Raw genomic sequence first — 12541 nt, 5'->3', positions numbered from 1 at the left:
CAACTTGGGTAAGAATTTTTGATGGCTCAAGAACATTTTTGTAGGGTTCAATTGTTCCCTAATGTTCAGAATGTATAGTATGCATTTGAATGAGAGGAAGTCAAATTCAAATTCTTCATTTTGAACATGAGAAATGTATTAGCTGAAAGCAATGCTTACCAGTTGGTAGCCTTAAGTTATAGCCCAAGAGCTATTTGTATTGATACATTTCTAAGAGATAAGCCAGAATTTTATCCTCCTGCCTCCAACAACAAAAACCAGGCACTCTAATGTTGTGCACTGTACAGACACTCTCAAATATTAAAGAGAGATTAGGATTACTTTAATCCACCACATCAGGACTGTCCACAACAACTTTCTGTGATAATGAAAATGTTCTATATCTGCAGTGTACAACACAGTCACTGGCCACATGTGGCTACTGAACACATGAAAATGTGGCTAATGCAACTGAGGAACTGAATTTATTTTATGTAATTAATTTAAATTTAAATATCCCCATGTCACTAGTGGCTACTATATGGTAAAGCATATTATGTGTTACTTCCTGTTGATGTAGTAATTTTCAGTGAACACAACTCTGGAAATAGGCTGTGTACTTAAATTATCAGAAAGTTCATTAATATATATACTATTTTATCATCTTTGTGGAATAGGGGAAATATATAATAAATGTATGTATATATGAATATATACATTAAATATCTATAAGGATATATCACAAGCTTATAACAGTTGCCTCTGGGAAAAGAAAATGGATAGCTGGGAGCAAGGTTGAGAGAATGTTTCCTATAAATCTGTTTGAACATTCTGAATTTAGAATCATGTGAATGTTTTATCTATTCAAGTACAATTATAAAATATAGTCAGCTTTTCGTATCCATGGGTTCGCATCTCTGATTCAACCAACATCATATTGAAAATACTCAATGAATAAAAAATTGTGTCTGTACTAAACGTGAACAGGCTTTTTTCCTTGTCATTGTTTCCTAAACAATACAGTATGCCAACTACTTATATAACATTTATATTGTGTTAGGCATTATAATAGAGATTAAAGTATCCTTGAGGATGTGTGTAGGTTATATGCAAATATGCCATTTTATATAGGAAACTTCAATATCCTTGAATTTTGATATCCCAGGGATATCCCCACAGGGTATTCCTACAGATACCAAGGGATGACTATATATATAAATTTTTTTTTTTTTTGAGACGGAGTCTTGCTGTGTCGCCCAGGCTGGAGTGCAGTGGCATGATCTCGGCTCACTGCAACCTCCGCCTCCCGGGTTCAAGCAATTCTCCTGCCTCAGTCTCCTGAGTAGCTGGGACTACAGTTGCACACCACCTTGCCCTGCTAATTTTTGTACTTTTAATAGAGACAGGGTTTCAGCATGTTGGCCAGGCTGATTTTGAACTCCTGACCTCGTGATCCGCCCACCTCGGCCTCCCAAAGTGCTGGGATTACAAGCATGAGTTACTGCGCCCGGCTGGGATAACTATATTTTTGAAACTCCTGATTAATTCTAATTTTCACACCTCTCCCTGAATTTCTTTCCTACATGGTTCAAATCAATGACTGACATTTGAACAAAATATTATCTTCTGGATATGTTTATCCATGGTAGTAATAAATATCATGTAAAAAATAGGCCAGCGCGGTGGCTCACGCCTGTAATCCCAGCACTTTGGGAGGCCGAGGCGGGCAGATCACAAGGTCAGGAGTTAATGACCAGCCTGGCCAATAAGGTGAAACCCCGTCTCTACTAAAAATACAAAAATTACCCGGTCAAGATGGCAGGTGCCTGTAGTCTCAGCTACTCGGGAGGCTGAGAGAGGAGAGTCGCTTGAACCTGGGAGGCGAAGGTTGCAGTAAGCCAAGATCACGCCATGGCAATCCAGCCTGGAAGACAGAGCGAGACTACTATGTCTAAAAAACAAAACAAAACAAAACAAAATAGCCTAAAATAACAGACAAGACCTCAGCGTCCGTAAAAACCTTAATGAGGACCGTGCACAGTGGCTCACGCCTGTAATCCCAACACTTTGGGAGGCCAACGGGAGGATCACGAGGTCAAGAGATCAACATCATCCTGGCCAACATGGTGAAACCCCGTTTCTATTAAAAATACAAAAATTAGCTGTGGTGGTGCCTGCCTGTAGTCTCAGCTACTCGGGAGGGTGAGGTAGGAGAATCGCTTGAACCCGGGAGGCGGAGGTTGCAGTGAGCCAAGATCGTGCCACTGCACTCCAGCCTGGCAATAGAGTGAGACTCCATCTCAAAAGAAAAACACAACAAAAACCCCCCAAATCCTCCCACCCAAAAAAACAAAAAAAACAACTCAATGATCCATGCCCTACCCCACCGGTCATCCTCCTGTCCCAAGAGGTCTGGGTTAGATTTAGCTAACTATTCTGACTACTGAATATAAATTAGGTGACTGTATAATAATATAATGAATATTTCCTTTCTACTTTTTATACAGTGTTACTTCTTTTCGGCTTTTCTGTTTAGCAGAAAGCTTCCTTGAGAGTTCAAATTCTGACTCTGCCTTTTATTGGATGAGTAGCCTCAAACACTAATATTAACTACTGTATCTGTTTCCTCATCTGCAAAAATGTGAATTACAGACCACATTTCACTGGCTCTTTGTGAGGATTAAATGTGTATATGTAGGCCGGGCGCAGTGGCTCATGCCTGTAATTCCAGCACTTTGGGAGGCCGAGGCAGGCAGATCATGAGGTCAGGAGATCGAGACCATCCTGGCTAACACGGTGAAACCCCATCTCTACTAAAAATACAAAAAAAAGTAGCCGGATGTGGTGGTGGGCGCCTGTAGTCCTAGGTACTCCGGAGGCTGAGGCAGGAGAATGGCATGAACCCAGGAGGTGGAGCTTGCAGTGAGCCGAGATTGTGCCACTGCACTCCAGCCTGGGTCACAGAGCAAGACTCTGTCTCAAAAAAAAAAAAAAAAAAAAAGTGTACATGTAAGACAGTACCTGGCAAACAGACCTCAAAATATTGTTAATGGCTATTATAATACTAACAAGTATATATTTCAGTCTATTTAAAACCCTTTTCAAAGGGTTTTATTTTGGGCCTTAATGACATATACAGTTCTTTTCCTGTGCAAATCATAAACTGTAGTGGTTCTACTTTCAATAAGTTTTGAATTTTGGGAGGGAATTATACCCTCTCAAAATACCAAATTACTTTGGTTTAGTTTCTCATGAAAAAGAAAATACAGTTGGAATTCTACAGGATTAGTATAGAGTTCAATTTAGATTACAGTGCAGGCTGGCCTTAGGTTGAGGGTTTTGATGTTCCCATATTTTGCATTTTTTTCTCTAAATATACTCTTGTAGACACATCTGAAACAAAACAGCCTAATTAAAATCTAGGTATGTCAAAATATACTGATAATATATATCACTAAGGAATATAACTTTCCAGATTTTGTTTTACCAAACACATATTAATAGTTAATATGTTAATAAACAGTATATAATAACAGTTCTTTTTAAACTGAAACTGATTATAAAATGATTAAGTTATTATAGTTTGGTTTTATAAAACCAAAAAGTTAATAATTCTCTTTAAACTGAAACCGATTATAAAATGATTAAGAGTTATTATAGTTAGGTTTTGTATGACCAAAAAGAATCTTAAAAACTAACAGGCACACTGAATGAGTAACAAATTCTGTTCAAAAACATAGGCATAATTTTTAGGGTAAAATATATCAGATTATACAGTTTAGTTCTTAGCACATGAGGTAAAGAAGAATTTATGTTCAACATTTATTTCTCAAGGGAAAAAAAATCCCAAACTAATAAATGAGTTGCCTTTATTTACATATGACATTTATTAAGGGAAAAAGTATCCTGAGGGGCCAGGACCATGTTAATGTGCCAGGGAAATCAGATGAAATACAATATAACAAATGAAATTTTCTTTTTGCATAAAGCCAAGTCTAAGGATGCAAGTAAACTTAACATGCAAATATAAAGGCTATCAGACTAATCTTCTATATAAATGCCTTCCAAAGTTCCATTTCAGAGACAGGAATGAAGGATTTAGGGGAGACAATCTTTGAATCAACATTTTACCTTCGATTCTTTGCTTCACTGACTTCTGACAGTTTGGCAAATTGGGGGTCATCACGTTTAAAAGAAATGCTGCCAAAGCTTGACAAATGCAATCTAAGAAGATAATACAAATTCTAAATGCCTGTGCAGTTTTCTGTAGTTCCCAGCATTCTTCCTCAAAAAGTCATCAGATTTAAAACTTAGAAACTCTTTAGATGGTATTTTAGCAAAAATCATTATCTAAATTATGAGATAAGGTAACACTGAAAGCCATATACAAAAAACTCAAGCCTTAAATGATATTTTGTTATTCACTTTGCAGTATGTGTGTGTTTGTAGGGGGATGTATGCAGGGATTAACTTTGCTTTTGAAAAATCTTGAAAAATTTTCCATCTGATCTTATCTCACGGGTTCTTTAGTATATGTTCAGGAAACTACCTCTTTGGAGTTGGGTACTATAGGCCCCCAGGATAGTCCACTTAAAAACAGATCACCGGGTGCAGTGGCTCACACCTGTAATCCCAGCATTTTGGGAAGCCGAGGAGGGTGGATCACCTGAGGTCGGGAGTTCGAGACCAGCCTGACCAACATGGAGAAACCCTGTCTAAACTAAAAATACAAAATTAGCCGGGCGTGGTGGTGCATGCCTGTAATCCCAGCTACTCGGGAGGCTGAGGCAGGAGAAGCACTTGAATCGGGAGGCAGAGGTTGCGGTGAGCCAAGATTGTGCCATTGTACTCCAGCCTGGTCAACAAGAATGAAACTCCGTTTCAAAAAAAAAGAAAAAAAAAATCTCCACCCCTCATCCTCCCACTGCTATGATGAAAACTGTGCCATCTTATATAGAGTTTGGGGCCTGCTACTTACAGTGAATTAGAGATCCATTCTGAACCAAAGCTAAAAGTAGGTACAGATGCTCTTTGACTCAATGAGGTTATGTGCCAATAAAGCCATCATAAACTCAAAAATTCTTAAATGCAACCATTGTAAGTCAGGGACCACTGTATACCTCACGTTTGATAAATCCTAGATTTTAATTTTGGGCAAGTAGGAATCCATCATAGATCCTTGACTGCCCCTCCTCTCTGTCCAGAATTATTTTTGTAATTATTCTCCTGCAGAGAATATTTTTCTTAAAAATGATTTATATGCTTTAATATTCAAATGCTATATGCCGAAATAGATACAAAGAAACATTAATTTGGTAAAATAACAAGAAACCTGAGAAACTAAATATAACATTATTTTTGGAGAAAGAGATCCAAATTCTCTGATTTTTTGAGACAGGATCTCACCCTGTTATTCAGGCTGGAGTGGCACGATCGTAGCTCATTGCAGCCTCGACCTCTGGGGCTCAAGTGATCCTCCCACCTCAGCCTCCTAAGTAGCTGGGACTACAGGTGCTGATATGCTTTGGATCTGTGTCCCCACCAAATCTCATGCCAAATTGTAATCCCCAGTGTTGGAGGTAGGGCCTGGTGGGAGGTGACTGGATCATGGGGGCGGAGTTCTCATGAATACTTCAGCACCCTCCCCTCTGGGTACTGTATAGCGAGTTCTCATGAGATCTGGTTGTTTACAAGAGCGGCACCTACCCTGGGCCTCTTGCTTTTCCTCTGGCTATGACTGCTTCCCCTTCGTCTTCCACCATGAATGAAGTTTCCTGAGGCCTCCCCAGAAGTAGAAGCTGCTGTTTCCTGTTCTGCAGAACCGTGAGCCAATTAAAGCTCTTTTCTTGATTACTCAGTCTCAGGTATTTCTTTATAGCAGTGTGAGAATGGACTAGCACAGGTGAACACCACCACACCCGGCTAACTTTTTTTAGTAGAGATGAGGTCTCGCTGTGTTGTCCAGGCTGGTTTTGAACTCCCGAGCTCAAGCAATCCTCCTGCCTCAGCCTCCTAAAGTGCCGGGATTACAGGCATAAGCCACCATATCCAGCTCAAATTCTCTGATTTTAAAATTCAATGACTCTAGAAAAATTTCCTGATTCCACATAAATACTCAAATTCCTTGATATGTTGTACTCCTTTATTTCTTATTTTACATAAACAAACTTTATGTAAGTTTATCAGTGCAAAACAGAATTAGAAAAAATGGCAATATAAACCTTCAATTATTATTTAAGAATGGTATGACCTCAACCAAAATCAGATTTAAAAAGAAATATCAGAAACTGGCTTTTTTTACGGAATTCTAAAAAAAAATTACCATTTGGAATACCTGCTGCACATTAACTTTGAGGGTCATCTTGGGGAAAAAATGAGTTAATTATTCTTGTCTGGCTTTGTGAAATTTTTCAGAGTAATATCACTAAGAGGAAACTGGATATAATTTGGTACTTTCCCATATGGCAATGACATGAAGTAACAAATGGCAAGTGGTAAAGGGGAAGGAAGAAGAAAAAAGTATAGAGTGAATTGTAACAGGTAAAAAAAAAACAAGGTTTTTTTTTTTTTTTTTTTGTAAAGAAGGGGTAAGGAATTTGAAACTTTAAGAATAGAGTATCAAATTATATATATATATATATATGTAGAACACAATTTTCTATCTTAAAAACTGGAATGTTATTTCACTTAAAATGTACAGTATGCAAAATACTCTAAACAGTAAAATAAAAAAACCACAAAAAAACCAATGTAAATGCTTGTAATTTTTCCAGTAAATGAGATTTCTAGATAAAAAATCACCATTACAAACCCTTTAACCAAGGATTTATTTTTTGTTTCCAGCATTACAATTTGTAATAATTCATAAATTTCCATTTCAGTACGTTTTAAGACACAGATCTCACACAGGCAGTTGTGTCCACGTTAACAACTCTTTTATTCAGCAAAGAGATCACCCAGCCGCCATTCTCATATAAACAATGCTCATTGCTACCTGAACATTTTAAAGTACGTTATGAGTTGTTTTGATGATGACAGCTGTAGCTTTTCACCACATTTTCAATTACTGAATTGCATGTTTTTTTCACCTTGATAACTTAGGGTCAGTAGAAAGCTATTTACTTACATGTTATAGTCAATATTCTATGCTAAATGCCCATCTGTAACTGGAAGAAACTCACAGACACACTATGAACTATATTATACAAAATCATGACCATGAGTTTCAGTGAGAGATTCTGTCTCTCTTAAAGCAAGAAATATCCCACAGCTCAGATTTACATAAGTAGTGCCGCCTTTTAAATAAATTAAAAGTCAAATGCTGTCCTGCCTGTAAAATTATAAATATTTCTAACCCATTTTACGGAATTTTAAAATGTTTGTAAATGCATTATCTCCCAGTAAATAAACATTACGGTACTGAACCTCATTTAAAAAAAAGTCATCACACTGGCCCATGGGAACATCTAGGACTGTACCTCCTAACATTAAAAATTAAACCAAATAAGGGGAAAAGAGCAAAGAAGAAAAAAGAAATTTTACAAAGTGGCAACTACTATGACCTAAAAGTGTATACTGAGATGTCGTCATTCAATTCAGTAACTAAACCTTTCTGGAATGAACATTTGTAGATAACTAGGTAAGGAGAGTGATTCTCTTAGCACTCAGGTCAAAATCACAAAGTATGGAGAAATAATTTCCACATTCTATAAGGAAATATAGACTTTGAAACGGAGTGACTGTTTAAAAACTACATACCAAGATTTAGCCAGAACGTTCAAGATTGGCAGATTCTGATGGAGTGAAATCTTCAGTGGCAACAAATTAAAAATCATGATCCTATGGATGTCACTTATTTTTACCAATGTGAAAAAAAGAAAGATGATTGCAAAGTACAGTATACACTGAACAGGTGAAATATGGGACATTATGAACAATTTAAATAACCAAAATGTTCCCTATGGAAGCATAAAAACATGATTTGCAAATTGATTCAACTTGTAGTGTCTCTCTTAGATGTAAGAAGTAGTTTTAGTTCTGTGTCCTGCTGAATTGCTCTTTACATAAAATATTTCCTTCATCTTAAAAAAAAAAGGCTTCTGCATGGCACTGAGTCCTTCAGTGTAGGAGAGGAGGAAACTTTGTAGAGTGGACGGACAAACTTGTTTCCAAGGTCCCCACCCAGGTGATTCATTCCATCAAACTCACAGTATCTCCAAATCTACATGTCGAACTTCAGGATTTCGTTTCTGTAAAGAAAAATCACCACCACATTATTTGTAGCAAAATAAAATCTTGTTTCTTTTTATTCCTCTTGATCATTAGAGCCAATGAAAACATTTGCAAACTATTTCACTATAGCATACTAATAAGAGAAACAGTTGCATAAGAAAAAAAAAAAAAAGATCAATAGGTAAATAGACATACTATAAACAGTACAATAAGTAGTCCCACATTTCCTAAGTTTTTTCATGTGTTTGTTAATACAAAAATGCATTAAGGATCTAGTACATGCCAAGCATTGCAAAGCACTGGAAATACACATTTTTGTGTGGTGAAAAGAAAATCACTGCAAAGCAATAATCAGAAAGAGTAAATTGACAACCACTCATTTTATATACTTCAGCAACAATCCATATATTCTTGGGCCGGGCACTGTGCTAGAAAACAGAGCTATGATTATTAAATAAGACTGTTCCTGACCCTAAGTGCCTCAGTTTAGCTAGGGAGACAAGCATAGCAGTAACCACCTACAAGTTAAAGTATTAGAGCTAATAATAAAAAGTTAACATTTATTGGGTACTTACTGAAGTATCAAGTACTGTGTTACATGTGCACATGTATGTGTGTTTTAAAAGCCTAATAACCTAATTATTATTTCCATCTTATACTTGGGAAAACTGAAGTATGAAGAAATTAACTAACCTGTCTGAAGTCACACTGCTAGTAAGTGATGGAACCAGGACTGATTCCAGGCCTGACTCCAGACCTGATTCCAGACCCCAAGCTCCTATTACACTGTACTAAATAATAACACTAGGAGCAAAAATGAGACAGCCATTTTGCTCATGGGATCTAGAAAGATTTCAATGAGGGTATAATATCTAAGCTAGGTCTGCATATGGTGAGCCTTCCAGGTAGATAATGAAGAGTGTCTAGACAGAAAACACAACATCAGCAAAGTCAGACAGCCTGCAAAGTGTGCAATGGCACTATGGTATAGCTAGCACAGAAGCTGCAAAAAGGGTAGGGTTGGTAATGAGGCTGGAAAGACAGGCAGAAATCAGGTTACTAAAAATCTTATATGCTAGCTTAAGGAACTTCAATTCAATAACAACCAATACTGTCTACTATTACATGCCTACTCTGTGTCAGGCATTGAAGTGTATATGACAATGAACTGGGAACAAACAGTATTTGCCTTCAGTTATGTTTGGTAGTGAAGTGATACGGGTAAATTAAGTAGCCAATTACAATACTCGGCTACCACAGAGCAAAGTAAAGATTTGGGGTTTCTTTTTCCTGTGAGTGCACAAAGGAAAGGCACCTAAATCAACTTGAGGGGAATTACAAATATAATAAAATGTAATATATTAATACTGTGAGAAGGGAGGACAGAAAGTAGTGTATAATTACCACACCTATCGAAGAGGAAATACTGTTAAATCAAGAGAAGTAGTGTAAGACTTTTATATAGAAATATGGCAGTAAATAAAGACATACTAAAAGTATTAAAAATTATTTTATCTCTTAAAATATAAGTAATGAGGTAAGTGAGGCAGTGATAGTTATTTCTGTTATAATCTTTTCAGTTCTATTTGACTTTATAAACTTTGTGCATTATTTGATAAAAATTGCAAAAATAGATCACAAGGGGAGAAAAGTTCCTGTAAATGATTCAGTTAGGATTAATAATTCCTAGCTTAAAAAGTAATATCCTAGGACCATGTGCATATTACTCATATTAAAGGCATCCAGTCATAAAAACAAAATCTGGCAGAATACTGGAGTTTTGCTCCAGCAAGAACACTCTATTGAGTGCACACAGGGATTTTTCTTATAACTAGTGTCGTTCAAGTGTGCCTGGGGGTACCTTCCTCTTAGATCCTAATGTGAGAATGACCAGGGACCTTTTAACAAGGAGGGTACCCTTTTGTTCTCAACCTTTTCCTTATTTAAAACCATTCCCTGTCTCTAGAACTCTGTAAACTCAATATGGAATTAAAAATAAAATTCTCCAAACAAAAATGAAACTAAATTTTATCTTCCTACTCCAATCAACTCTTACCTATCCTAATATGACTTGAAAAATTTACCTGTTCATTGAAAGTTTGACATTATTCTATCTAAAAAGCACAATATAAACAAATGTGTACTAATAAAAGCTTTATCTCAAAAAAAAAACCCTAAAAATTGGCTCTGCTTTTAAAAATCAAATTTTCAGAGTAAACTAATCAAATTTGTAAAAATGTATGTGCACAATACAAAGCACACAATATATGCTGAATGAATGAGTAAATATAATTAATATCCTTAAAACTCAATGTTCACTGCCTAACAAGATATCATGTGTATACTAGAAACTAGTATTTATGGAACAGAACTGAAAATCAATAACTGGTATCCAACATAAAATTTTCATTCACTTATTCAACAAATACTTTAAAATCTACTATATTCCTTACATTGCTCAATACCAATTAGGCTATTTTACACACCATGAGGATTTTATTCCAATACTTGCACAGAGTTAAAACCCAAATTACATAATTTATTTTGCAATGCTGCAGATTCATTAAAAACAATGCTATAAGAGAAACTGGAGAAACAGAGGCAAAGTAAAGAACAGAGCATTTAATTCAGACATTATTTATAAGGAATTTACGAATGCTACAGCAGTCTCCCAATGAACTAATTTCCATTAATCATCATGAACAAAAAACTTAATGGAGGGATAGAAGAAAGAAATATAGAGATAGGACAAAAAAATGTTTAACAGATCAAAGAACTTTAAAATCATAACAAGATATATTTATATTAATTTTGTACTTCCCATCTTGTAATATGGGAATCTACGAATTAGTCTCTATTATTTTTAACACCTTTACAAAGAACTATACAAGTTCTAGAATTTTTTTTTTTTTTTTTTTTTTTGAGATGGAGTCTTGCTCTGTTGCCCAGGTTGAAGTGCAGTGGCACTATCTCGGCTCACTGCAACCTCTGCCTCCTGGGTTCAAGCAATTCTCCTGTCTCAGCCTCCTAAGTAGCTGGGACTATAGGCGCCTGCCACCACGCCCGGCTAGTTTTTCTATTTTTAGTAGAGACGGGGTTTCACCATATTGGTCAGGCTGGTCTTAAACTCCTGACCTCAGCTGATCCACCCACCTTGGCCTTCCAAAGTGCTGGGATTACAGGCATGAGCCACCATGCCCAGCCACAAGTTCTGGAATTTTAAGCCAAAAATATAGTCTATTTCAACACTCAATGGCATTACTCAACAGAGGTGGCTCTACTGCTACAGAATTACATAAATGAGTGTGACCTTCCAAAATAATCCAGTAATAATTACAATTTAAACTTGGAAGGCAACCATGAGATACTAAAAATGAAGGAATATGCCAGTGAACAAAGTTTTAGTTTTCAAAAGAAAATCAGCTTCTTTTCATGACTAGGAAAAACAATTACATTCGTGCATTCCCTTTTGGTTTAGCACCTCAACTATGAAGATGTCCTTTGACTTAAGATTAATTATGCTTTATTATCTTAGCCAAAGATGTTCCCAACTGAATGTATGGATTATACTTAGCTTACTGGTTTGAAAGACTTACATAATTCAAAAACATTCTTAATGATTTAATAGCCTCTACTTAAAGTACAAAGTTAACTAAACAAAAACAATAAGGTCTGATTGTTATAAGAGTAAATATAGGTGATAATGACCAATTTGTTGATTATTCTTAAATCTGGCTTCTGATTTCTTGTGTCTACTAAAATGTAAAGCAAATATTTAGTCCATTATTTTCCTTGCCAGCAAAATAAAAACAAATAGAATAAAGAGCAAAGTTTATTCAATCTTGTGCTACCTTGCACAAAAATAACCATCGTCTCACATTTTATATACATTAGTTGTTCGCAAAGTGCAGTTCAAAGACTGCTGGGGTCCTGAGACCTTTTTAGGGGGACTCTAAGGTCAGAACTATTTTCATAGTAACTCTAAGACATTCTTTTCTCTTTTTTTACTATGCTGACATTTCCTGATGGCATAAAAACAATGGTGGGTAAAACTGCTTGCACATTTGCACAATTCAAGGCAAATGGCATCGAACCATACCAGTAGTCATTGTCTCTACTGTCCCACACTGGACATAAAAAAGAAAAAAAGCCGGTTTCATTTTAAAAAGTCTTTCATGAAATAGCAAATGTATCCATTGTACAGGGATAATCTCAACCTTTGAGTTCACTTTTAAAATCCTGTGACAAAATGGAAAGTATGTAAAAGTACTTCTGTGATTGCTTGAGTTGTGAGCTGAATAAACTGCTTTTTAATCTAGAATATATTTTT

General features: G+C 36.1%; 1 protein-coding gene across 5 annotated transcripts in view; it reads right to left on the bottom strand.

The window, feature by feature from the left end:
- Positions 1-6804: 6804 nt before the first annotated feature.
- The window catches only part of SLC30A9 (solute carrier family 30 member 9), a 105420-nt gene continuing 99683 nt past the window's right edge, over positions 6805-12541 (bottom strand). For all 5 annotated transcript variants that reach the window (XR_012434802.1, XM_045392296.3, XM_045392297.3 and 2 more), the window contains one exon: positions 6805-8228. Coding sequence is in view for 4 of the 5 variants with exons in the window: in XM_045392296.3 (XP_045248231.1) it covers positions 8184-8228 (45 nt within the window). In the remaining variant the exon portion in view is untranslated. The remainder of the gene's footprint in view (positions 8229-12541) is intronic.

Source organism: Macaca fascicularis, chromosome 5, assembly GCF_037993035.2.
Source record: "Macaca fascicularis isolate 582-1 chromosome 5, T2T-MFA8v1.1".
NCBI lineage: Eukaryota > Metazoa > Chordata > Mammalia > Primates > Cercopithecidae > Macaca > Macaca fascicularis.
This window is presented reverse-complemented; position numbering and strand designations above follow the sequence as displayed.